Source organism: Poecilia reticulata, linkage group LG1 (genome assembly GCF_000633615.1).
Source record: "Poecilia reticulata strain Guanapo linkage group LG1, Guppy_female_1.0+MT, whole genome shotgun sequence".
In the NCBI taxonomy this organism is placed as follows: Eukaryota; Metazoa; Chordata; class Actinopteri; order Cyprinodontiformes; family Poeciliidae; genus Poecilia; species Poecilia reticulata.
Genome location: NC_024331.1, coordinates 9,525,917 through 9,549,188, shown reverse-complemented (window position 1 = coordinate 9,549,188; position 23,272 = coordinate 9,525,917). Strand labels below are relative to the sequence as shown.

The 23,272-nt window shown below is 42.8% G+C and overlaps 2 protein-coding genes across 5 annotated transcripts; both read left to right on the top strand.

Moving 5' to 3' along the window:
* The first annotated feature begins 468 nt into the window (after positions 1–468).
* samd1b (sterile alpha motif domain containing 1b) lies at positions 469–13,686 on the top strand. Of its 2 annotated transcripts, XM_017306655.1 has the most exons (8): positions 469–1,790; positions 4,565–4,811; positions 5,319–5,434; positions 6,531–6,579; positions 6,668–6,779; positions 8,075–8,189; positions 8,292–8,396; positions 13,480–13,686. In XM_017306655.1, the coding sequence occupies exons 1-8, from the start codon at positions 642–644 to the stop codon at positions 13,495–13,497; spliced, it is 1,911 nt and encodes a 636-aa protein (XP_017162144.1). In that variant the 5' UTR covers positions 469–641; the 3' UTR covers positions 13,498–13,686. The 2 variants fall into 2 exon arrangements, with proteins under 2 accessions (XP_017162144.1, XP_008397451.1); XM_008399229.2 differs by lacking the exon at positions 13,480–13,686 and having other exon boundaries at positions 471–1,790; positions 8,292–10,017.
* On the top strand, positions 13,539–23,120 carry LOC103482061 (transitional endoplasmic reticulum ATPase). 3 transcript variants are annotated; one of them, XM_008398033.2, is made up of 19 exons: positions 13,546–13,903; positions 14,192–14,303; positions 14,383–14,555; positions 15,825–15,967; positions 16,065–16,195; positions 16,776–16,907; positions 17,009–17,111; positions 17,663–17,796; positions 17,879–18,014; positions 18,110–18,222; positions 18,892–19,056; positions 20,160–20,282; positions 20,373–20,585; positions 20,669–20,847; positions 20,933–21,062; positions 21,877–22,035; positions 22,212–22,363; positions 22,456–22,590; positions 22,756–23,120. In XM_008398033.2, the coding sequence occupies exons 1-18, from the start codon at positions 13,881–13,883 to the stop codon at positions 22,565–22,567; spliced, it is 2,433 nt and encodes an 810-aa protein (XP_008396255.1). In that variant the 5' UTR covers positions 13,546–13,880; the 3' UTR covers positions 22,568–22,590; positions 22,756–23,120. The 3 variants fall into 3 exon arrangements, with proteins under 3 accessions (XP_008395448.1, XP_008394706.1, XP_008396255.1); XM_008397226.1 differs by having other exon boundaries at positions 13,539–13,903; positions 17,663–18,014; positions 18,114–18,222; positions 22,456–22,564; positions 22,730–23,120; XM_008396484.1 differs by having other exon boundaries at positions 13,539–13,903; positions 17,663–18,014; positions 18,114–18,222; positions 22,456–22,572; positions 22,738–23,120.
* Positions 23,121–23,272: the final 152 nt, after the last annotated feature.

Here is a 23,272-nt window from a genome sequence, read left to right as displayed (position 1 = left end):
ATTTCCATTTTCTCCTTTCTCTCTCTCTCTCTCTCTCTCTCTCTCTCTCTCTCTCTCTCTCTCTCTCTCTCTCTCTCTCTCTCTCTCTTTCTACCAAAAACTTGGATGACAAAAGTCTTCCAAGTGCTTTGGTATCAATTAGCCCTTTTTTAAAGAACAAATTTGCTTACAGAGACTTCATAATTAATTTTATTTGTTGTTTTGTTTACTTATGTTAGATATTTAAAATGTCTTTCAATTTCCATGTTTAATTTTTTTTTATCTTTAAGGGTGTGTTCTTTCATTGTATGCCATCATTACCATGGTATTACTTGAAAATATGCTGAAAAGAACAATATTATCGTTTATCGCAATGACCTCTGGGACAATTTATCGTCCCACAAAATTTGTTACCGTGACTAGGTACACCTGAATTTCCCCACTTTGAGGCAATAAAGATGAAGATATTCTATTCTTCGTCAAAGATACGGAATATTTACAGCAACGGCTTGCCATAGACTTCCGTCCTCAGTTCTCCAGCCAGAGAGGGGTGTGGGGGGTACCGCCGCACTTTGGCTTCCCAGCTCTGGCACAGCGTCACCGGTGAAACAAGAAGACGCACTCTCGGGCCGAGCCCCGTCCGCACCCACAAAGGAGAGAAGATGTCCGAGCCCAACAAGTACCGAGAGTGGATCCTGGAAACTATCGACTCTCTCCGTTCGAGGAAAGCCCGTCCGGATCTGGAAAGGATTTGTCGAATGGTCCGGAGGCGACACGGGTCAGACCCAGACCGAACCAGGACGGAGCTGGAAAAACTCATCCAGGAGCAGACGGTGCTCAAAGTTAGCTACAAGGGATCGATATCGTACCGAAACGCGGCCAAGGTGCAGAGGAAAAGCAGAAAACGGAGCGAGTTCGGCGGCGGCGTGGATACACCGAGGGAGCGGACCAAACCCGATCATCCGAACAACAACAACAACAACAACGGCGACAGCGCGCACAGCTTCACCGACCCGGAGGAGGGCGAGACGGAGCCGGATCCCCGCGCCGAAACATCAGTCGGCAGTCGAAACAAAAAGCTCCAGCCTGCCTCCAGCCCGGGTAGCGGAAACGGGTGCCTCAGTTGTGGCGCAACAACGAGCTGCGCTGTCGGGAGCGGCTGTGAAGAGGAGAAAGCAAGTGCACCGAGAGACAAGGGATTAGGACAGCAGGGAGCGGGGGGCTGCCTGCCGCTCGGAGTCAGCCGCGGCGCGGGCACCGGAGACCGGAGTGAGGATGTTCCGTCCGGCGGAGGAACGAAGCCCGGTCTGTCTGGAGCTGACACCCGAAGCCAAACTTACTCCGGGAGCGACAGCCAAGCCCAGACACAGAGGCAGACCGAGTCTGGCCAGCCCAAACTTCGACTCGGAGGAGGAAGCACCAAAGCAGCGCACCGCCACGCCAACTCCGAGCTGCGCGAACTGGCAGCTCTGTCCGAGAAGCCTCTCCGAGCAGCAGGAGGTGGAGGAGGAGGAGGAGGAGGTGGCGGGGGCTCCGCCGCCGCGACCCGAGGCCACGTGAAGCCGCTGGGCTTGAAGGAGATCCTGGGCTACCTGAGCAGCCAGGAGCGGCTGTCGGAGGAGAAGCTGACCCGAGGCAAAGTCAAAGTGGTGATGGAGCGAGAGGTGGAGAGGGGCATGCTGCGCAGGACGCGCTGCGGGAACATCACTCTTCCTCTGCGGGGGATGGAGCCGGACGAGCCCGAGCCGAGTGATTCGTCCGCCGATAGACTTGCGAGAAGCGCACTGCAGGACAAGCGCGCAGCGAAGAAGGTGGGCAACTTATTATTTCTGACACGTCTGTCCCGTCTGTCGCCACGAAGCGAACTGAGTGGATCTGCCTCGATGGGCTTCGCTCATAAATTAATGATCGGTGTTTTTAAAACAGCACGCGTGGCACCGAGGCGCGCCGGGCTTATAGGTTGATAAATAATTACATTGCTGTTCAAATAAGCCTGTTTTTATTACATTGTTCTTCTCAGTCGGGATTATTTTTTTCGGTTCTCAGACTCGGTTCATTGTTACTTCGATGCGTCTTTTCTTCTCTCTCTCTCTCTCTCTCTCTCTCTCTCTCTCTCTCTCTCYYTCKCTCTCTCTCTCTCTCTCTCTTTTTATTTGCGCTGCATCTGGCGGATCATGTGCGTGTGTGTCGGCTTTCTGCACAAAAGGTGCGGGCTGCACGGCGCTGAAGTTGGCATCCGATTCAGTGCTCCACTAAAAGCCTATTCCGCTGCATTCAACAACTTGGAGCTAAAATACTTGGAATGTTTTCAGGCTCAGTATGTTTCCCTTAAAACGCGGTTTGTGAATCGCGTTTTAACTTGTGAAAATTAAACAAAAAAATGCGACGATAGGTGGATTCCTAGCGTAAGATATGGAGAGGAACATCTTAAAAACTTAACCTGTTAGATGTAGGTCAAACCTAGACAGGACTTTTCTACGGTAATATCAAATTATAGAAAACAACTTGGGGTACGTGAACCCTTTAACTATTTCAAATAGAAGTTGAAAATTACAAAAGGGTTTAAACTGCAACAAAAATGAGCTTTTTAGGGGATTGTTGGGCTTTGGACATTAGTGAATCCTTTTTTTGTTTTGTTTATTTGTTTCTTTTCAATTATTAAAAAAGTAAAAAAAAAAAAAAAAAAAGGACAAAAAGAACAAAAAAATGATGTGACTTTTTTAGGCAAGACAGACTAAAGTTGTGTTAAAAAAAAGAAGGCTGCATCTAATTTATCCAAATACACCGAAGGCAGATTATGCAAATGCTATTTGTTATTTGTGAATTAATCGTTTCTTTTTGCATCACTTAGTATTTTATTCATCTTTCAAAAGAGCACTGGCTGAACTTGGACAAATTTCCTGTATTAAAAGTAATAATAATAATAATATTAATATTAAAAAAAACTTATTAAAGTTGTAGACGGGTTTAGCCTGTCTATAAGAGGAGCAGTTTTTAAGATGTGCCTCGTGTAAATTGGTTCCAATCTAAACAAAAGCTTTCCAAATCACCTTTGACCTTTATGTATCATCCCCTGCATTTCTTGCTCATTGTTTAACAAGACGTTAAACAATGTGTTTTAGCCCCATGTAAGAAAGCCAGAAAAGCCTTGAAATGCAGATTTTTTCAGTTTAATTAAAGAGAGTGTTTACAACTTGGATTTAATTTGAACTAGCTCTATGTATCCCCACATTACAATACTACCACCACCATGCTTCATAATGGGAGCGCTGTGTTCACATTGTATTTCCTGAGGTCTGTCAGAACATGTTTTCCTCTCGGTGTTTCCTTTGTGTTATAGATTTTGAAATGAACAAAGTTTTAAATTGTGTCAAGCAGCTAAACAGCTTTAATTGTTGTTTGTTTTTTGTGTGTTTTTTTTTCTTCAGTTTTTGCATATGTTGAAAAAAAAGTTTTAAAATTTTATTCTGTTTTACATAATCTGTTTGTCTAGGTGTATAGATTTTAAGGTGAATCTATTGCAAAATGGTCTTAAACCCAGCAAAGTTTTAAAATAGCATTGTTTTTTCTTTTTTACATCACACAAATTGACTAAAGGTTTTCTAAACGATAAACCTGGAATAATAAGCATAATCTCAATCTTGACCGACGTCTAGTGGAGAAGAAAAAACAAAACACACGTTTTTGCTAACCCTCTGTCTTTTTCGTAAACAGCAAACTGTTTTTGGCAAGAAGCAGCAGGGTGCAAAGTACAGTCCAACTCAAGGTTGGCCATTTTAAATGATTTTGAATTCTCAGCTGGTAAAGGTAAATATAATTTTATTTATATATTTATACATCAGCAAGGCAATACAAAGTGCTTTACGGGAATTAAAAGGAAATAAAAACAAAATAACAAACCAAAGATAAGAGCAAAAGAAGAAAAATAATCTAATGTTGATCCAAAGTATGTAAGCTCGGCTAGAGCCCATCGCGGCAGCTCAGAGTCATGAAATGCAGCGGAATAGCCCTTTAGTGGAGCACCGAATCAGATGCTAGCTTCATTGTGCGGGCTGCACGCGCAGACGAGCGGGCGGCTCCCAGGACACCAGCGCGAGGAGCGCCGCCCGCCTCGCTGCGCGCTGACCGCCGTCCAGCGCTCTCAGGCCGCGTCCAGATGGTGTCCGGCACCCCGTCCTTCTGGTTTCCCTTTGTTGGAAGTTTGTGTGGAAAGGAGCGCGCCTCGCGTCCGGGCAAGGCCGCGCGGCAGGCGGCGACTGTGAAGAAAAAAAAAAAAAAAAAAAAAAAAAAAAAAAAAAACTTGAGCCGTGCCGCTGCCGCGCATTGAGCCCGGCGGAGGGACTCGGCATCGACTTTATTGGTGTTTTTTTTTTCCCTCCTCCCCTCGGTGCCTCATTAAAATCTTTCTACCGTCCCTCACAGCGCACTCTGCTCCCCGCTTCTTCTCTCTCCCCGTAGGCGAAAACTTGACTAGACTACTACAGTGGGCGGATCGTTATTTCTGATAGGCTATGTGTCTGTTTTATCTCTTTGAATTTGAAAAACAAAATAAGAGAGAGAGGACATGTTCACTTTGTCTCTACAGTCCCCACCTCCAGCCCGTCCGGAGAGCGAGCCCATGGAAACCGGCGAGGAGGAAGAGGAGGGCCAGGGAGAAGAGGAGGAAGAGAAAGACAATGATGATGATCCCAGGAGTTCTGATGAGGATGGAGGACTTTCCCCGGTAGCCATGACAACCGAAGCTGGACTTGCTGAGAAAAGCGGAGAAGATGCGGGCTTTCCGAGGGAGCTGAAGGAGGAGAGCCCTCAGCGGCAGAGGGAGGATGGAAAAGGTCCGTGTTCAGCTATCAGTTCGGGTTCCTTTTACATGATCAAATGTCTTAAACTTTGAAAAAAAGAGTATTCGTACTGGAAAATGTTCACATTTTGCCACAAACCTGTTGGGATTTCAGGTGATTGGCTAATAGAAATAGTGCATAACTGTGAAATAAGACCTCTGTCTTTATTCCTGACACTTTTCTATGAAGGACAAATTTAGCTAATAGTTGTCTGATTCACTGATTATCCCATCTGAGCTGGGAATGCATAACTTGGCTGCTTTTCTGATGAATTTTTATAAAATTGTTTCTCATTTTAATTAAACGTTGCAAATTATGCACTATGCTAAAATACATTGATATAGCTATGATGGGGCAAAAATGTGAAAAAGTCCAAAAGAAAACAAATACTTTCTTTAATGTTTAAATTTGTATCAAATTTCGTCTTTTTTTATTTGTTTTGAAGAGTGAGCAGAAGTGATACTTTAAATACACATTCTGTCTTCCTGTGTCGCCTTTCAGGGATGTGTGAGCTTGATTTTCCTCCAGAGTCCCGCTCTCCACCTGCCGACGGAGCCTCGTGGTCTGAGTGTAACGGTGCCTCCTCCGAGGAGGGAGCATTCTCCTCAGATCACCTCGTGAGTCCGTCCAGACAAACCAGTTCACCTCCATCGCTGGCGGATTTATTTTATGAAAATAAGGTGGCTTAGCTTCCGATTTCAATCAAACAAATGTCATGTAGTGTTCAGGTTGATGCTGTAAGTATCTGGCAGCGGATAGTTCTGGCGTGGTGGTCTCAAACCGCGTTCCTAGAGGGCCAGAGTCCTGCATCTTTCAGATGCGCCTCTCGTCCTGCACAGTTGAATGAAATGATGAATCGTTTTGCTAACAGGCCAAATATTTAATTTTCACAAGCCATAAATGAACTATTTATCCTGAGATGAAATTAAACGCAGCTTTACTCTTATTTACGAATCAGATGACCTCCAGCTGCAATGCATTTTAATTAGACGTTTCAGAATACCAGCGGCTGATTTCCATGGCGTGACTCACCTTTCAGAATTAGGAACAGATGGAAAACAACGTTTTGTTTCCATTTCACAGCAGCTAAGCTCTAAGTGTTGGTCTTTAACGTGAAATCTTAATAAAGCCAGTCGAAGTCTGTTAGTCAAAATGTGAAAAAGTGCAGTAGGTACGAATACTTTCGCACAGCACCGTATAGGTTCATACACACATCTCACAAGAAAGTGTTTTCCTCATTTTGTTTGTTTTAACACGCCAGAATAAAGTGATACTCTAGGTGTTGAGTTTCCCTATTTGAGGAGTCGAGGAAATTTTAGGTGATTTGGGAGAGTTCAGTCAGTTGGAACGAGGGTAAAATGATCTAATAGCTAACATGTCAATGAGTACGGTTGTATTTTCACCTCCTAGTAGAAGAGAGTTTCATATATTTTTTAAAGTAAACAGAAAGACCCAGTTGAACTCGGGCGCACTCCAGCGCTTGACTGAGGGGTGACTCATCAACCTTGGCAAACTGGGCTCCCCCCGTCCCCGCACTTCATGGCCAACGCATCATCATTCACACGCCCACAGCAGATGGTCTTAATGTGCCGCTGCAGTTGTATCATCATGCAGCCACCTCCTGTTGTCCTTTGTTTCAGAGGAAGGTTGTATCGCTCTGGATGCTCGCTTTTTCCTTGGATTCTGTTTGACTTGTTTTTCCTCCACACACAGGGCTACACACACCACGATGAAATAAACCTCACCACCTCGAGCTTTCGCAGTAAGCTTCCCCTCTCCGATATCTCACTACCTGAGTGTACCTGCGCATATTGGTGTGAATAACACTTGTCCCAAAATTTCCCCGGTAGACTTGGAGTATAAAACAGAGATCGGTGCTTCGTCCTGCATGCTCACTCCCACCGCCTCCCCGAGGGACTCCAGCCTCCCCGAGGAACGAGGCGCTAATGACAGCAGCCGAGGGTGAGTAAATAGCCGTTTGTAGATGAAAACGGTATCTTACGTCCACAGCCTTTGTCCTGCTGACCACACAGATTTTCTGTCGGATGTAGCAAAGTAACATTCCTCCTCCTGCATCAACAATCAAACATTTTGGGTCAAAACTTAATTTCATCCACGTGTAAAACGATTTTTTCTAGTTCTTGCTGAGACATTTATTTGTTAATCCTGGAAATGTTCTTCAGGTGATAGAAGGCCGACTTTGTAACTGTCTTTATGTGACTGAAGGTTCATGTCAGAGTCCATCACTGCACCCGGGTTTCAGGCCTGATCGCTGGTTTCTAGTTGTAATAAGACCCGTGCTGACTCTAGGTCCTTCCTCTTTGGGTCCAAAGATAATATCTTCAGTTTATTTTCTGTTTCTGATCAAGTTGTGGCACATCCACACGTTGATTTGTTCAGCACTCAAATGGGTTCATGGTTACCTGGTGACGTTGTAATGTAGAGCTCTGTGTGTCCTCTTTATGATTATGGTACCTTAATTTATGACATGTTGTAACCTGAGTAAGTGGGAGCATGTAGATATTAAATAAGAAGGGTCCCAGGATGGAACCCAAGGGCGGCCCCATATGTGACTTTTGTCCGTTCTGCTGAGAAGTTACCGACTGACACGAAAAAGTCCCTGTTTAGGTAAGATTTGATCCAGTCAAGTACCGGACCAGAAAGTCCAATCCAGCTCTGTCCGATTAGAATATCAGTGTTGAATGCTGCACCGAAGAACAGAACCAGCACTGTGGTTCTTTCACAGTATGTTTTTATGTAGATCGAACAGTTTGACAAGGGCCGTCTCCATATTGCACCCTTCTCCTGACTTATACCTTTGTACATTGAAATCATTTTAAAACCGTGGCTTTAGCTAAAATATTCAAACAAGCAAATATCAGAAAGTTTCTACTACGATGGCTGAACTTTATACTGTTTTCTATATTCACTGAAACTGATGGCCAACTGAAGGAAGACTGACTGCTGAAAATAAATATGAAGTTGATTCAACAAAGTGTTAGCTTAAAGGTGTGACCACTGGGTTATCTGACATTTTTCATACCCCACTCCCACCCAACATATTTAGTAGTTTTTCAACTGAATTGTGGACAGTATGTGCAACATTAGCCATGGAAATCTTCTTTTAATGTCGCTTTTAATCCCACTTTTAAAATCCCCTGTAGCTGGGCTTCATGATTTCTCTCTACCCAGTGGGTTTTATAAAAGTCCAACTTGATTTTTCTTTGTTTGTTTGTTTGTTTGTTTTTTACCCAAAGGCACATGAAGTTTGGCAGCACCAGAGTAAGCCCGGTGGACTGGACCGTGTCTGACGTGGTCAGTTATTTCACAGCCGTGGGTTTCCCCGAGCAGGCGGCGGCCTTCAGGACCCAGGTGAGGCTGTTTCTGCCAGTAGTGGGCGCCAGAGACTGCGTCTGTTGAATTGTTGCAGACTCCATAGACCTGCTACACTCTCTGCTGTGCTCTGTTCCACAGGAAATCGACGGGAAGTCTCTCCTCCTCATGCAACGCAACGACGTTTTGACCGGCCTGTCGATCAAACTCGGACCCGCCCTCAAGATCTACGAGCGTCACATCAAGGTTCTGCAGAAAACACACTTTGAGGACAATGACTGCTGCGATGACGCAAAAAATACACTCAGACTGTTATGTTAATATCTAAATATAGCTCAAGTAGTAAAGAAAGAAAAATGCATGTCTTTACATTAGGTAATATAAGCTTTGAGAAAAGCATCAATCAAACACGGCTCAGCTTTTGTTTAGTCTGTGTAGGAATTTCACAGGATTTTCTAGGAGGATTTTTCTACTGAATGAAGCACAAATGATGGCCAAAAACAAGGTAGAATATCAGAACATTTTCATATGAATAGATCAGACACAAAAAGGTATTTTATTTTATTTTCAAAAAATTTCAGCACTTTTTTTGTTTTAATTAATCTGTTTAAGATAGTTTGTGTTTTTGTGCACATCGCCTCAGAATCCATGTTACGTTTAAATTTTAGGTCTGTGGTAGGACAGCTTCATGCTTGTAAGTTTGATTCTTCTTCATATGGAAGAAGCGTAGTGGAAAAACAAAAATAGCAGCTCAGATAGAAGCAGATTTTTTTTACATACCCTGAAGCTGGACTGAAGCGTCACGGTTACATAATTTGTGTTTATGTCGACCCAGAGCTCATCAGCATAGCCAGCCGGTGTTTTCTCTCGGTTTTTTTTTAAAGGTTATTATTTGAGGGCTGATGTTTTTCATCTGCCGCCTAAAGCATCACATGAACAGCTGGAAACTAAAGGTCCATAAAGTGATCAGATAGAATTTGTTCTGGTCGATTGGGCCTTTTAGATTCTGACGTCAGGGAATCGTTTTTGCAAATATACTCTTTACTTTACATAACTTTGATTTATAATTCTAAATTAAGTTTCTGTCTGCAAAAAGGAGGAACAAAACTGCTTCAAACTGGTTGTTTTTCAATTTTTTATGTGTATGCTGTTGTGACAGCTCACTAAAAAAACCCACTAGACGTTTTAAAACTAAACACTAAAAAAAATACCAAAACCTGCAGTTCATTAAATGTAGGTCCAAAGCAGAACTGCAGGAACTAAAACTTGATATCCAAGTGTAAAAGTTTAATCCAAAACAGATTGAACTGATTTTTTTAAAGCAAATCATCAGAACTGAATGATTTCCATGAAGCAGTGCTGTCCACTTCCAGTCCTCAAATGTCAATGTTCTGCATGTTTTAAATGCTCACCTGGCTAAACATTTCATTTAAACAAATTAGTCTTTATTAAGCCTTTGCAGAACTGCTTACAGAGGTAATTAAGCCACATTTCCCCCAGGACTGGATTTGGACTTATCTAAGGGATCAAGAGGAATAACGCAAAGTCTCTGCAGCAGCAAACCAATAAATTTTCATGGACTGAGATAATATTTTCTGTTTGTCTAATATTTTGACTTTACATGCATGCGACACTCTTTATGTAGCGAAGAAAACCGCGATCCCGCTGTAGCTAACGAGCTGAAGTCTGCTCATGTTCGGCACAATTTTCATATGAATAGATCAGACATATGAATCTATTCATCGTCTTCGCCGGTTGGTTCTTGAAAGCGTCACAACGGAAGATTTTTGCATTTGTCTGGGTTACACGTCCAACCCACATTTATTTAGTTGTTTTTGTTTATTTTGGCTAAAAAAAAAAAAAAAAAGCCAAATTACGTGACAGTATAAGTGTGAGATTCTTTTGGTCTAACTGGACTCTGATTGCTAGCATTTAAACATGGTGGACATTTATAAGTTAGCATACAGAAAACAGCGATCAATTTACATGTCAATTAAAGTAAGTCAAATAATGGGTGTGGTCCAGTGACGTGAGGTCTGGGTAGGCAGGTAAGGCAGAGCCTCACCTGTCATCATGGAAAAATAGTAATAAAATCATTTATATTGCTTTTTTCACCATGTGGTTTGTACTATGAAGTACCTATTTTTTACATAGCTTAACCAATTCTGATTATTTTTTCTTCAAAATCGCTGGATTTTCGCATTTTCCCATTCAAATGCTCAGAAGCGAAGCCGGTGAGGCAGCWGCGAGYTGAGCCTCACCTRGGATTGCGCAACCTCTCGCTAACTRCACTGGCTGACATTATATGACAGCATGTTCGTCCTGTCTGTACGCCGGCAATAAAATGGCTAAAAAACATTTAATATATGGACTGATTTTCCATAATTTAGCTCATGTATATAATGACAGTGTTTTTTTTTTGTCACCAATAACTGTGTGTGTATCGTGTTTTGTGTGCGGCGGAGCAATCAGAAACGACAGAGAACACACTCGAGGTGAGGCAGGCAGTTCTCTTGCTTTATAGCAGGGGGCGCTCATGATCTCAGATATTGTGACTCCACAACTGTAGAGTAAGATACATGGAGCTAGCCATTCAGTAAATAAGTAAAGTACAGCGTTATATTTGTTTTCTTCTCTCTTCCGACGTCAACATGAAAGACTACATTTCTACACTTAAACAGTTTTCTAAAGTGGATTTTCAATTGAAGCAGGAGATGATAACTAAAGGAAGACCAACACCGGAGCTGAAAGTTTTACTTAGAGACAGTTTGATGATTCTCAAACGGAGTAGAAAAGACATGGGGAGGATAGACTTGGCTTTGGATGAACGGATATTTTTGTGCAGAATTAGCGGTGCATGGATTTCATTGATAAGTAAAGGTAAGACAGCAATAAGATGTAAGATGTAAAATAAGATTTTTGTTTAGTTTTTTTAAATGAAATGTGCGTTTTGTGGGCTACAGTTTGTATGTCTAAATAATTCAGTAAAGCGGTAGCTTGGTAATCTACCACAGCAATTATTTATTAATAAAACATTAAGCCTAAAACGTACTACAACAACAAACTAAATGTTCTTTTCTGTGTGCAAAATTCTTGAATGTTTTTTTGGTGTTAAATCCTAAAACATGAAGTGGCATTGTTGTCAGTTGCTATGGCAACGAGTGCGTGTAGCATGGCGAATACCTCTTTCCCTTTGCTGTGGATCATAGCACGAAATTAATACCCACATTTCTAAGTTTCGCTGAGTTAACGCGGCTATGGATGACATGTAAAAGATTAGTCTTTTTGCCCCCCCAGCTTTGTATGCCTGGGCGAAATTTCCGTACGTCCAATAACATGCATAGTGTAGGCTATAAGTCATTAAGTCAGTGCCTCACCAGCAATGAACCTCATCGCACATCACTGGTGTGGTCTGACCTCATTTAAAATGTTTCTGGCCTTTGAAAAAGTAATGGAAAATGCACCAAAACCAGCAGAATACTGAACACATATTTGCATTGTAAAGTCCTCATTGAACAATAGAATATCAGCGAGGCAAACAAATATTAAAATGCGTTTTTACACTCCTGGTGGCATCATGGGAGCAGACCACCCATTTCCTCAGCACCCGTTCTAAGTTTTCTTGCTTTACTCGTTTTTTTTACACATCGGTTTGTTTTGTCAATAATTTCCCCTGAGACGTGTTCCTGTTTGTGCTTTTGCACTTTCTCTACCTCTTGCTTTATTCCTCAATGTTATTTCGTTGTCAAAATGTTTTCTGTCACTTCATTTTGATAAGAGGAACCCGTTTGGAGAGAACAGCCACGTTTCAGACTGTAGAAAATGGTTGATTTTCCTGTCATTTGTTTCTTGTTACAGAACAATTTTAGTAAATAAAAGCAAAAAAAATAAAAAATTTAAGCAAAACATATGCTGCTGTGTAGAAGTTGTGTGCCCAGTGCCTTGCAGATTTATTCACGCATCATTTTCACATTTTGTCACAGTACGACCGCAAACTTCGGTGCATGCTTCTGGAACTTTATGTGACTGAAAAGAACACAAAGGAGAGCAAATCTGTACTGGAAGAAATATCAGACGTGGTTTTCACTGTTAAAAATCTGATCAGTTTTCTCGGCATTTGTATACTATTTCACTCCCCCAATCTAAGTAAACCCATCAACTCCAACCAACCTCTCTGTCTCTGGATGCTGCACTCAGGTTGATGTGCAGGATTCATCCATTCTCTTACACTCTCATTCCCCTTGGGGTCGGGAGAAGCGCTGGTGAATATCTCCGGCGGTCAACGGGCGAGAGGTGAGCTGCACCCTGGACAGGTCGCCAGTCCGTTGCTGTGTTCTGTGATTTATTTTTATTTCTTTTGCTGTTGCCGTCAGTGAGCCTTTAGGCTGAATGTCAAACTTTTGGTCTCTTATCATAGCTTTCTTTGACTTTCTTTCAGCTATGGATTCTTTTTGCCACTCTTCTAAAGTCCATGTTTGTCAAGATCATGAAGAACAGCTGCAAATAGATTCTCCCACCTGCTTCTCTCATTCATACTATCCTCTTCTGAACTGTCAATGTAATTGGACGGCCATTTTTTAAATTTACATAAATACAATGGTTAACTCTGTCTGTTAGCTCGGTGGTATCAAAGGGCTGAATTACTGCTGCATAATATCCCAGCCCGATTTGTCGTTGCAACATGACAAAGCAATAGACTTTTCAATGAACACGGCCGGATTTAGAAGGATAAGAGATCCTGGGCTGCAGCCACTTTTAGAGCCCTAATCTCATGCAAATTGCGAAATATTATTGGGTAGGTTTACACATTTGCAGATACGACTTGATGGAGGGTTGGTTTAAAACGTGACCGATGGCTCCCCCCATTTGGTCCCCAAAAAGATAATCGTTTTCAAACATTTGAGTGTAGATAAATGAATAAAAGTCAAATAGTATTTCAATAGAATATACATGAGCCCATGATTTTCATATTAGCAGAGACTTTTTTTTTTTTTGCATCCCCGCATCCCTCCCCCCACCCTGGGCTACTGCCCCTAAGCCCCTTTCCAAACTCTGACCCAGGCGATGAATACCCAACACAAGCACTCAGTGCGTCAGGAAGGGAGCCGGTGACGGTTCAGAGCAGCTGGGACACAACAGCAGCTCGCATTTCAACAAAAAATAACAAATAAATTAAAAAAAAAAAAAGACGTGGCTGATCCGGGAGATGACGCAAAACACAGCTCCTATTTTGAGGAGAAAAGGAAATCTCTATGCAGAATTTATTTGGACACATGAATATTCAGCAGCTGCTGGGAGCAGCTGAGCTCTCGGTTTTACATTTTTGCAGGCGAGGAGCGAGGGGTAGGAGGAAACCTCACACTGTCTGCGCACCGTGTGCTTTGGGACGCTCTCCAAGGTAAAGAGCCTGGGATCCCTGCGTGTGTGTGGGCGCTCATGTTGGGGTTATAACAGGAGAAGCAGACGGACGTGTTTATGTCACCCAGGCAGAGCGAGGCTCCTGCAAACATGAAGACTGAAGACAAGTGAGGAAAAAGGAAAAAATAAAACAAAAGGCTGGGAGTCTCAGCTGGGAACTTTTTGGCCTCTGAAGAACAAAAGCAGCTCACCAAAGACTAAAAAGATCAGACAGAAAGCTCGAGGCTTTGAAACATAAGGGACCGACTGTGTTGAATATTCTGCAGCGTAAAATTGAGCTTATCTGAATCTTCAAGACGAAGGAGAGGAGACATGCCAGGCCCGGGAGGAGCAGAGTGAGTAAACAGCTGCATTATTTTAAACATATAGAAATAAAACAAACAAAAAAAATCAGATTAAAGGACTTAGCCATTTATAAAAGAGATCAAATGTTCCAAAATAAGATCAAAACCTTTGATGAATTTAGATATTTTTAGGTCTATCAAAGTGAAAAACAAAAGTTGCTTTGCGGAGAGCCAGAGAGTTTCTAAATACGGCTCAGAGTCACATGAAGAAATTAGATCTTTGAGTGTGGAGCATGTGGGGCTGCATGTGAACGTGTCAATGTGTCTCCTGTCTGGAAGGCCGAAGGGAGAGGATTTCTCCACCGCCATCCTGAAGGAGAAACACAGACCGAACAGGCTGATTGTGGACGAAGCGCTCAACGAGGACAGCAGCATTGTCAGCCTGTCGCAGGTGAGTTTCTGCGTGAATCCAGACAGCAGATTCACGAAAGTATTGTTTTTGCTCTCAGAACTGTGCGTCTCCACGCTAGAATAAGACGGAGGAGCTGCAGCTCTTCCGCGGGGACACCGTGGTGCTGAGAGGACGGAAGCGACGGCAAACCGTGTGCATCGTCCTGACGGATGACACCTGCGGGCCCGAGAAGATTCGGATGAACAGGGTGACGCGCAACAACCTGCGAGTTCGCCTCGGTGATGTCATCAGGTATAGATCTGTGTGGAGGGCACACACACACACACGCACACACACACACACTTTGAATTTGACCTTTTTACCAACAAGATTTTCCATTTTATAGGAAACTTTAAATTAAACAAACTCTCATTCTCTCAATTTGTGAGCCAGTCTAGCTCAGTATTTTTATTACGACATTCCTCAATGATGCCTGGGAAGATGGGCAAAAAAATAAAATAAAACTTTAAAAAATGGGTATGCGATGGATAGGGGCGCTATGCTAGACGGGCGCCAAAACAGTGGCGTACAAATTAAATCCTATCGCATTTGTTGATATTTTTGGTTTTGAAAAAATATCCCTGACTTGCAAAGAGAGTTTAGGGAGAGGGGGGAGTGAATTGGTTTATTATTTGGCTAACATGCCATCGCATGACATGGCTTCTGATTTAATGATTGGTTGATTCTGATTGGTTGATCAGTCCCTCACGACAACTCCTCCTCATTTCATCAGGAGTGAATAACTACTAGTTGAAATAATACATTTGAGTCTTGCTTTAATTTATTAGTAGCCCTCTTTAATTGAAATGTTAATTGTTTTTGATGGGTTTTTAAAATAGAATCTGTGAAAGACTGCATAGAAATTGCTGTGCAATTAATATATATATTCCTCAAACCGTTTTTTAATTATTATTATTATTATTGTTGTTATTTTAGATTATTACGCAGGTGAGAACAAAGTAATCAAATTGGTGTTTTTGGAGACCGTCTCTGTTGTCCTTTCTCGCAACAATTCATTTATGGAAATTAATATACAGTGGATTCCAGGTATCATGAATGTCAGGGGCCACAATTATCAGCATATGGATGAAATCCACTAAACCTTGAGAAACCCTCTAATAATATCTAAAACGATCTAATTTAATAGCACAAATACCAAATTCATCTGCAATAAGACGAAAAGGGGAAACCGTCTTGCTACTACCACAGAAGCTAACGCCACCGCCTGGATGAACAGTTCAGCGTCAGAGTAATAGCATGTGAAATAGCATTGCTTCTAAGTATTTCAGCTTCCCAAGCCACTTTTTTTTGGGGGGGGGGAGATATTTTATATATGCTCTACAAAAAACAAATCAGCAAATATGTAAATTTTCTGTGAATGATTTGGAATTACAGACGAGTGAATTTGTTGATCCCAAATGGAAATTTCCAGGAGTCCGCTGTGGCTTAACATCATGACAGATGTAGATAGATGAAATAGGTTGCCATACGTGACAAAAGTTCATGTTTCTGACATGCCAGTATCCACGCCTGCCCTGACATCAAGTATGGGAAAAAGATCCACCTCCTCCCCATTGACGACACCATCGAGGGCCTGACGGGGAACCTCTTTGACGTTTTCCTCAAGCCATACTTTCTGGAGGCGTACCGGCCGGTGCACAAAGGTACGAAGACAGGATTGTACCAAAACAAAAATCTGGCTCCTTGAGTCACAGAAACTTCATCTTCTGAGTGTTTCTGACAGCACTGTGCTGTCTTCAGGCGACATCTTCTTGGTGCGGGGAAGCATGAGAGCTGTAGAGTTCAAGGTGGTGGAGACGGACCCGAGCCCTCACTGCATCGTCGCCCCAGACACCGTCATCTACTGCGAAGGAGAGCCGATAAAAAGAGAGGTCTGTATGAAGGCGTTGCATTCAGGGGGCATGTGATGGGGGTGACAGGAAAGGAAAACGTTCTACCTCTAGTCAGGAGGCAGAACATGTTTTCTTTGAGTTGCTGTGGAGAAAATGTAGGAACCCTCCAGAAGTGGATGTGAGTTAAACAAACACCTGAAACCAGTCGTTTTTTTTCTATTTACATACAGTCCCTTTACTCTGACACCTGCAAATAAAGTCCAGGGCAGCCAGTACTTTCAATGAGAGCAAAACTGAACTTTCTGACCTGCAAAATGCTGTACTCCTTTATGACATAAATTCCTAATAAAATACTAATTTTATTAGGAATTTTATGCATGTGGCGTGACAAAAATCTGGGAAAAAGAACCAGTTGTTTCCAAGCATTGTGTGTAATATTTAAATATTTATAAACTGGTTTTAAGTCCTGCACCTTAAATCCTTGGATCTGAGCTGTTCAACAGCGCAGCCTAAACGGAAAGGTTCCTCCCCTGAAACAATGTCAAAGCCTGTTATGTTTTAAGAAAACGTCTCCGCCCGGTCGTCGGAGCGTCCTGGGTTTCCCTGCTTTCTGTGGCAGGATGAAGAGGAGAATCTGAACGATGTCGGGTATGACGATATCGGAGGCTGTCGGAAACAACTGGCTCAGATCAAAGAGATGGTGGAGCTTCCTCTCCGGCACCCCGGGCTCTTCAAGGCGATCGGAGTTAAGGTGTGGCGCTCTCAAACTTGTCATTCCGATCCAAGCATAAAGCCGCTGTCTTCACATCCTGTCGGTCACTTCTACTGCTTGTTGTCTGTCGTCTCTCTCAGCCCCCCAGAGGTATCCTGCTTTATGGCCCAGCAGGTACAGGGAAGACCCTTGTGGCCCGAGCGGTCGCCAATGAAACCGGCGCCTTCTTCTTTCTGATCAACGGTGAGTCGTTTTCCGTCGTTTAATTGTATTACACTGCAAAGGGCTGGAAAAACGTCGCCTTACAAGTAGAGCGGTGAGACAATATGGACTTAAAGTTTTATCAAGAAAATTTGTGATGGTATTGTAACAACAATAAAAATGACAATGTGAACTATTTATTACTTTTTCTTTAGATAACTGTTGGTGTGTCTGCATAACATAGCAACCATAACTCCACAACCGCAAATACTGCTCTGGAAAAACGTACCTATTGGTGCTATGCTTCACTATGACAACACCAGTCACATAAAGAAATTTATTGATACTTTCATTGAACAAAATGGAAAAGAAATAGTAACAATTGCAATCCCAACAATACGGACAGTTTAGAGGGTTTTAAAGACTATTAATTGGAGTTTATCATAACAACAATAAATTCAAATTGTTATCATGACAGGAAATTTATCACAATAAGTGATAAACGATACGATAAATGCCCATCCATACTAACAAGTTTTTTCTATTTTTTCTTTCTCACTTACCTGCTTGCTTCCTGCTTATTCTATCACAAGGTCCTGAGATCATGAGTAAGTTGGCAGGGGAATCTGAAAGCAACCTAAGAAAGGCGTTTGAGGAGGCAGAGAGCAACGCTCCGGCCATCATCTTCATCGATGAGCTGGACGCCATCGCTCCCAAGAGAGAGAAGGTGAGCACGTCCAGGTATTCCATCAGAAACCGACACGTCTTTGCCGTCCTCTGGCATGTGTTGTGTGACGGTGCGTACGCAGACTCACGGCGAGGTGGAGAGGCGCATCGTGTCGCAGCTGCTGACCCTGATGGACGGGCTGAAGCAAAGGGCTCACGTGGTCGTGATGGCGGCGACGAACCGGCCGAACAGCATCGACTCCGCTCTGAGGCGCTTCGGTCAGGACGGAGACGCACACACACACGACACACGTGTCGCAGAAACACACACTGATGCATTCAGATGCATTCACGGAAACCCCGATGCTCTCCAGGCAGGTTTGATCGAGAGATCGACATCGGGATCCCAGATTCTACCGGCAGGCTGGAGATCCTGCAGATCCACACCAAGAATATGAAGCTGGAGGATGATGTTGACCTGGAAAAGGTGAGCTGCTACTGCAAAAAATAAAAATAAATAAATAAATAAAATAAAAATCACAATAATTTCAGTAAAAATCTAACATTTCATGCTAAAATCAGGAGTGCGTTAGCTAATAAGTTACAGAGTCTTGGTTTTTAAACCATTTTGTCGCATCACAACTAAAAACGTCAGTCACAAAASAGAACATAATTGAGTAGTGGAATAAAATGATTCTTGATTAAAAGTAAAAAACTGAAAATGTTTTTAGAATTTCCATTGTGTTTTTATATGCAAGCAGCATTGACTCCTTCAGGCAGATTTTATAAGCATGTTGTAACAACACGTGTTTATACCTCAGTTTATTCCACAATTTTATCCTCAAATAAAATAAAATAAGCTCCTTCCCAGCAAATAGCAGTGAGACTACATGCAAATGAGGCATTACTTAATAATCTCGAGACCTAAAATTTTAAAATTCATTTTTAAATGTTACTCTTGCAAGTTCAAAAAGCAGCTAACGGGATGATAATGACAAAGGCAGTCGGAAAAACTCYGCACTTAAAAGTCAGTGAAACTTGCTGAGATGTTTATAGATGTGAATAAGAAACAGTCCTGCTCTCTCCACATCGGTTGTTAGCTGGTAGATCCTTCTGCCGTCACTCTGACTTTCTACGTGTCCTAATTTGATGTCAGATCGCCATGGAAACACACGGACACGTGGGCGCCGACCTCGCCGCCCTGTGCTCTGAAGCTGCTCTGCAAGCGATCCGCAAGAAGATGACGCTCATCGACCTGGAGGACGAAACTATCGACGCTGACCTGCTCAACTCTCTGGCCGTCACCATGGACGACTTCCAGGTTGATATGCGACACGTAATCAGGCTGTGTGTTAACATGCGAAGCTTACTTCGTGGCTTTCTTGCTACCCGTGAGATAAGAATTATTTTTTTCTTTTAAAATTTCCTCAAAACTGCAGTGTGTAACATATAAAATGTTTGTTTTTTACATATTTGTTAAAACTGTCACTATGTCATGACAGCATAATGTGAGAGAGATAATCTATGAGCTTCTCTGTCTTACCAGTGCTAACTACAGAAACACACCGCTCAGTCAAAAACAACCAATCAGAGGCAGGAGGTGAGTCTTAGCGCTGTCAATCACCCTCACGTATGAGATGCTCACACCCTCACCAATGCTCTCTGGTACCCTGAAGCACAACCTGCCGGTAGCATGGCCGATTACGAACAGTAAATTTTTTCTCGGTCGTTAGCTCATTGAGCAGCGTGTACAGGAGCAGGATTGGCAGCGCCAAGACCCTCCACTAGGCACTGACTGGTTGGAGGAGCTCAATCTTTTCACAGATTATCTGTCTCATATCATGCAGTCAGGGCATAGAGACAGTTTAAATAAATATGTAAGAAGCATATTTATATTTTTTATAAGAATTGCATACTGTAGCCCTCCTGAGAGTTTTTTTTTGAGTTAAGATGCCATTTTAAGATATTTTTTTTAGCTTATAAATAGCTTAATTTTTTAATTAAGCTATTTTTAAGCTTAAAACATTAAGCTTAATTTCTTTAAGCTTTCATATGTAGGTATTTTCTTATGTAGGCATTTTCATATGCCTACATATGAAAATGTAGGCATTTTCATACAATTGCCTACATGTTCAGCAACTCAAATGACCAATGAAAAAATGTAAATTTTGGATGTTTAGACATTTGTAATAATTTCTCTAAGTGAATCAATGAAAAATTCTAAGTTGTACTCAGTTCTGTGGTCAGGTATAAAATCTGGTAAAAATGGGGGAAAAGCTTTGATAGACCTTAGTTAAAATATGAAATAATAATATGGACTAATTTAGAATATCACAGGAAAGTGTGACTCCTTGTAATCACAATATGAAGACATGTAAAGACAATGCTGTGTATAAGAATACTTCTGAACTGAATTGTTTTTAGTGGGCCCTGAGTCAAAGCAACCCATCAGCTCTGAGGGAGACCGTAGCAGAGGTCCCTCAGGTCAACTGGGAGGACATCGGTGGTCTGGACGAGGTCAAACGAGAACTCCAAGAGCTCGTTCAGGTGGAGGAAACGCTCACAGCACACTCTGCACTGCAGTCACAGTCCAAGCTCCCTTAGACGACCCACACATGTTCTTACTGATTCCTCCAGTATCCAGTGGAGTATCCTGACAAGTTCCTGAAGTTTGGGATGACGCCGTCCCGTGGGGTGCTGTTCTACGGCCCACCGGGCTGCGGAAAAACGCTCCTGGCGAAGGCCATCGCCAACGAGTGCCAGGCGAACTTTGTGTCCATCAAAGGGCCTGAGATGCTCACCATGTGGTTCGGAGAGTCGGAGGCCAATGTCAGAGATGTGTTTGACAAGGTGGGGAGGTCTCTGACGGTGAACATCGACTCTTGGAGCTTCTGTCGTCTGACCTTTTTGGTAATTTTTCCTCCGCGCCTCAGGCCAGGCAGGCGGCCCCCTGCATCTTGTTTTTTGACGAGTTGGACTCCATTGCCAAGTCGCGGGGAGGCGGGGCGGGGGACGCCGGCGGAGCCGCGGACAGAGTCATCAACCAGATCCTCACCGAGATGGACGGCATGTCGGACAAGAAGAACGTCTTCATCATCGGCGCCACAAACAGGTGCCGCCTCTCTGCATGTCTGCTGTGAATAATGGGTGAACAGACGTGAAGTCCGTGCTGAGCTCCTTTCCTCCCATCAAACCAGACCTGACATCATAGACCCGGCCATCCTGCGGCCGGGCCGTTTGGACCAGCTCATCTACATCCCACTTCCAGACAAACCGTCTCGCACAGCCATTCTGAAAGCCAACCTGCGCAAATCACCGGTTGCACGGGTAAGACCTGCAGAGACACAGTTCTCATTTGATCCGTCTGGCATGTAGCTGTACGTAACGAACCAAGAGAGGTAAATTATGAATTAAAATGTTAAATGATTTCTGTTGATGGACGCAACAAGGCCTGGTTTAACTCCCTCCTTTATCAGATTAAATCTTAAATTAGACCTCCGCCATAGGAAAAATCTGTTCGTCCAGCGTATTTTAGGGACTTTTATTTGCAAAACCAACAGAAAATAATACATAATTGGACAGTGTTCTTACAAATTATCTACAAATAATGATTTGAAATGTGTAAAAGGCAGTTGTGAGACATTTGCAGAAAGACACAGAAAGGCAAACATGTGGGGGAGGGTAATCTGATCAGATTAGAACAAAATGTAATCTTTTGTTTTACGGGCTAAACACTGTGTTGGGTTGAAGACCAACATTGCAAAACATAAATAATAAATACATGAAAATAATGGCTGGAGCGCCAGAAGACCACAGTTTCCATGCATGAAGGATACTGATCAATGTTCCTGTTATGATTAATCAAAGGCAACTCTAAACAGGTGGGGTTTTTAGCCCCGATTTAAAGGAACTCAGTTTTTGGCTGTTTGCTCCAGATTAGTGGTGTAAAGAAACCAGAATGGGTCAAACGTGAAAAAGTTCAAGGGGTGTGGCTGTAATGTCCTGACCTTTAATGTCATGATGAAAAACATTAACATTTACCTGCTGATTGCTGCAGAGTAGAAACCCAGAGAAAAGTAGCATTTTGATGACTGTTTTTCTTCTCTGCTGCCTCGTTTTGTGTGGGATTCTGTACCTGCAGGATGTGGATCTGGAGTTCCTCTCTGGGATCACTGAGGGTTTCTCCGGAGCCGACTTGACGGAGATCTGCCAGCGCGCCTGTAAGCTGGCCATCCGGGAGGCCATCGAAGCCGAGATCAAGGCTGAGCGTCAGAGGCAGAGCAGACCAGGAATCCCCATGGTCAGTCGTCGCTGCTGCTCTTCCATTTGGCCTCTGCGTTCCACTGAATTATACTCACATCTATACTCACATCTCAAACCAGTTTTGGGCTTTGTGTTCGGTGCTGTGCGTCCCGGGACCTTCAGGGTTTCTGATCTAGCCTCTTTGTAGCTAATCCCGTGTTCATCTTTTCACAGGACGAGGACTTCGACCCGGTCCCAGAGATCAGAAAGGACCACTTTGAAGAGGCCATGCGCTTCGCTCGTCGCTCCGTCAGCGACAACGACATCCGCAAATACGAGATGTTTGCTCAGACTCTGCAGCAGAGCCGAGGCTTCGGGAACTTCAGGTCCGCCACACGGGTTGCAGAAGAGCAGCCACAGGTCACCTGACTCTGTTTTCATTTTCGTCCAGAGTTCTTACATTAGATGTTTCCTCCAGGTTTCCGTCTGCTACGGGAACCCGGTCCGGAGGTCAGGGGTCTGGGCCAGGTTCTGGATCGGAGAGGCCGAGTCTGTACAGAGAGGAAGGGGATGACGACCTCTACCAGTGATGATGATGATGATGATGATGATGATGATGATGATGATGATGATGATGATGATGATGATGATGATGATGATGATGATGATGATGATGATGATGNTGATGATGATGATGATGATGATGATGATGATGATGATGATGATGATGATGATGATGATGATGATGATGATGATGATGATGATGATGATGATGATGGTTCGATACAAGAAGAGAAGCAAGAGGTCAAATGAAAAGTGTTTGTCTAAATCTCTCTTACATTGATAGAAGCTATAACATTTTTACAATAAAATGTAAAAGTATAAGGATACAGTGACTGTTTAGAGTAATGGTAGTAAATAAATATTGATTTGTTTTATTTGCATTACATTACTTATTAACTGTTCAGGAAGTTATGAAGAGAACATAAACTGGCCTCTTGTTCAGTCATCTAGTCTTTTGCATTAATATTCATTTTTCATGTCATACCGGATGTCGAGACGTTTTGAAAAAATAATACTATGTATGTATGAAAATACTTTGTGCTGAAATAATAAAGATGCATATGATGGCCTACCTCCAAACAGATGGTAATTTCTCTGCTTTAATACATTAGTGATACTTGGTCATATATCTAGACATATTCATTATCCTTTAAAATATGTTTGAGTGATCTTAAAAATTTAAAACCAAAGATTTGATTTTATGGGTCCAGATATTACTATTAAAATATTTT

Bases quoted from the DNA above. Each gene is read 5' to 3' on its own strand.
- samd1b (XM_008399229.2), top strand. From the start codon at position 642: ATGTCCGAGCCCAACAAGTACCGAGAGTGGATCCTGGAAACTATCGAC. The intron at 1,791-4,564 runs GTGGGCAACTTA...TTGTCTCTACAG, and splicing joins ACAAGCGCGCAGCGAAGAAG to TCCCCACCTCCAGCCCGTCC. The intron at 8,190-8,291 runs GTGAGGCTGTTT...TCTGTTCCACAG, and splicing joins CGGCGGCCTTCAGGACCCAG to GAAATCGACGGGAAGTCTCT.
- LOC103482061 (XM_008397226.1), top strand. From the start codon at position 13,881: ATGCCAGGCCCGGGAGGAGCAGA. The intron at 14,556-15,824 runs GTATAGATCTGT...CTGACATGCCAG, and splicing joins CGCCTCGGTGATGTCATCAG to TATCCACGCCTGCCCTGACA. The intron at 18,223-18,891 runs GTGAGCTGCTAC...ATTTGATGTCAG, and splicing joins ATGATGTTGACCTGGAAAAG to ATCGCCATGGAAACACACGG.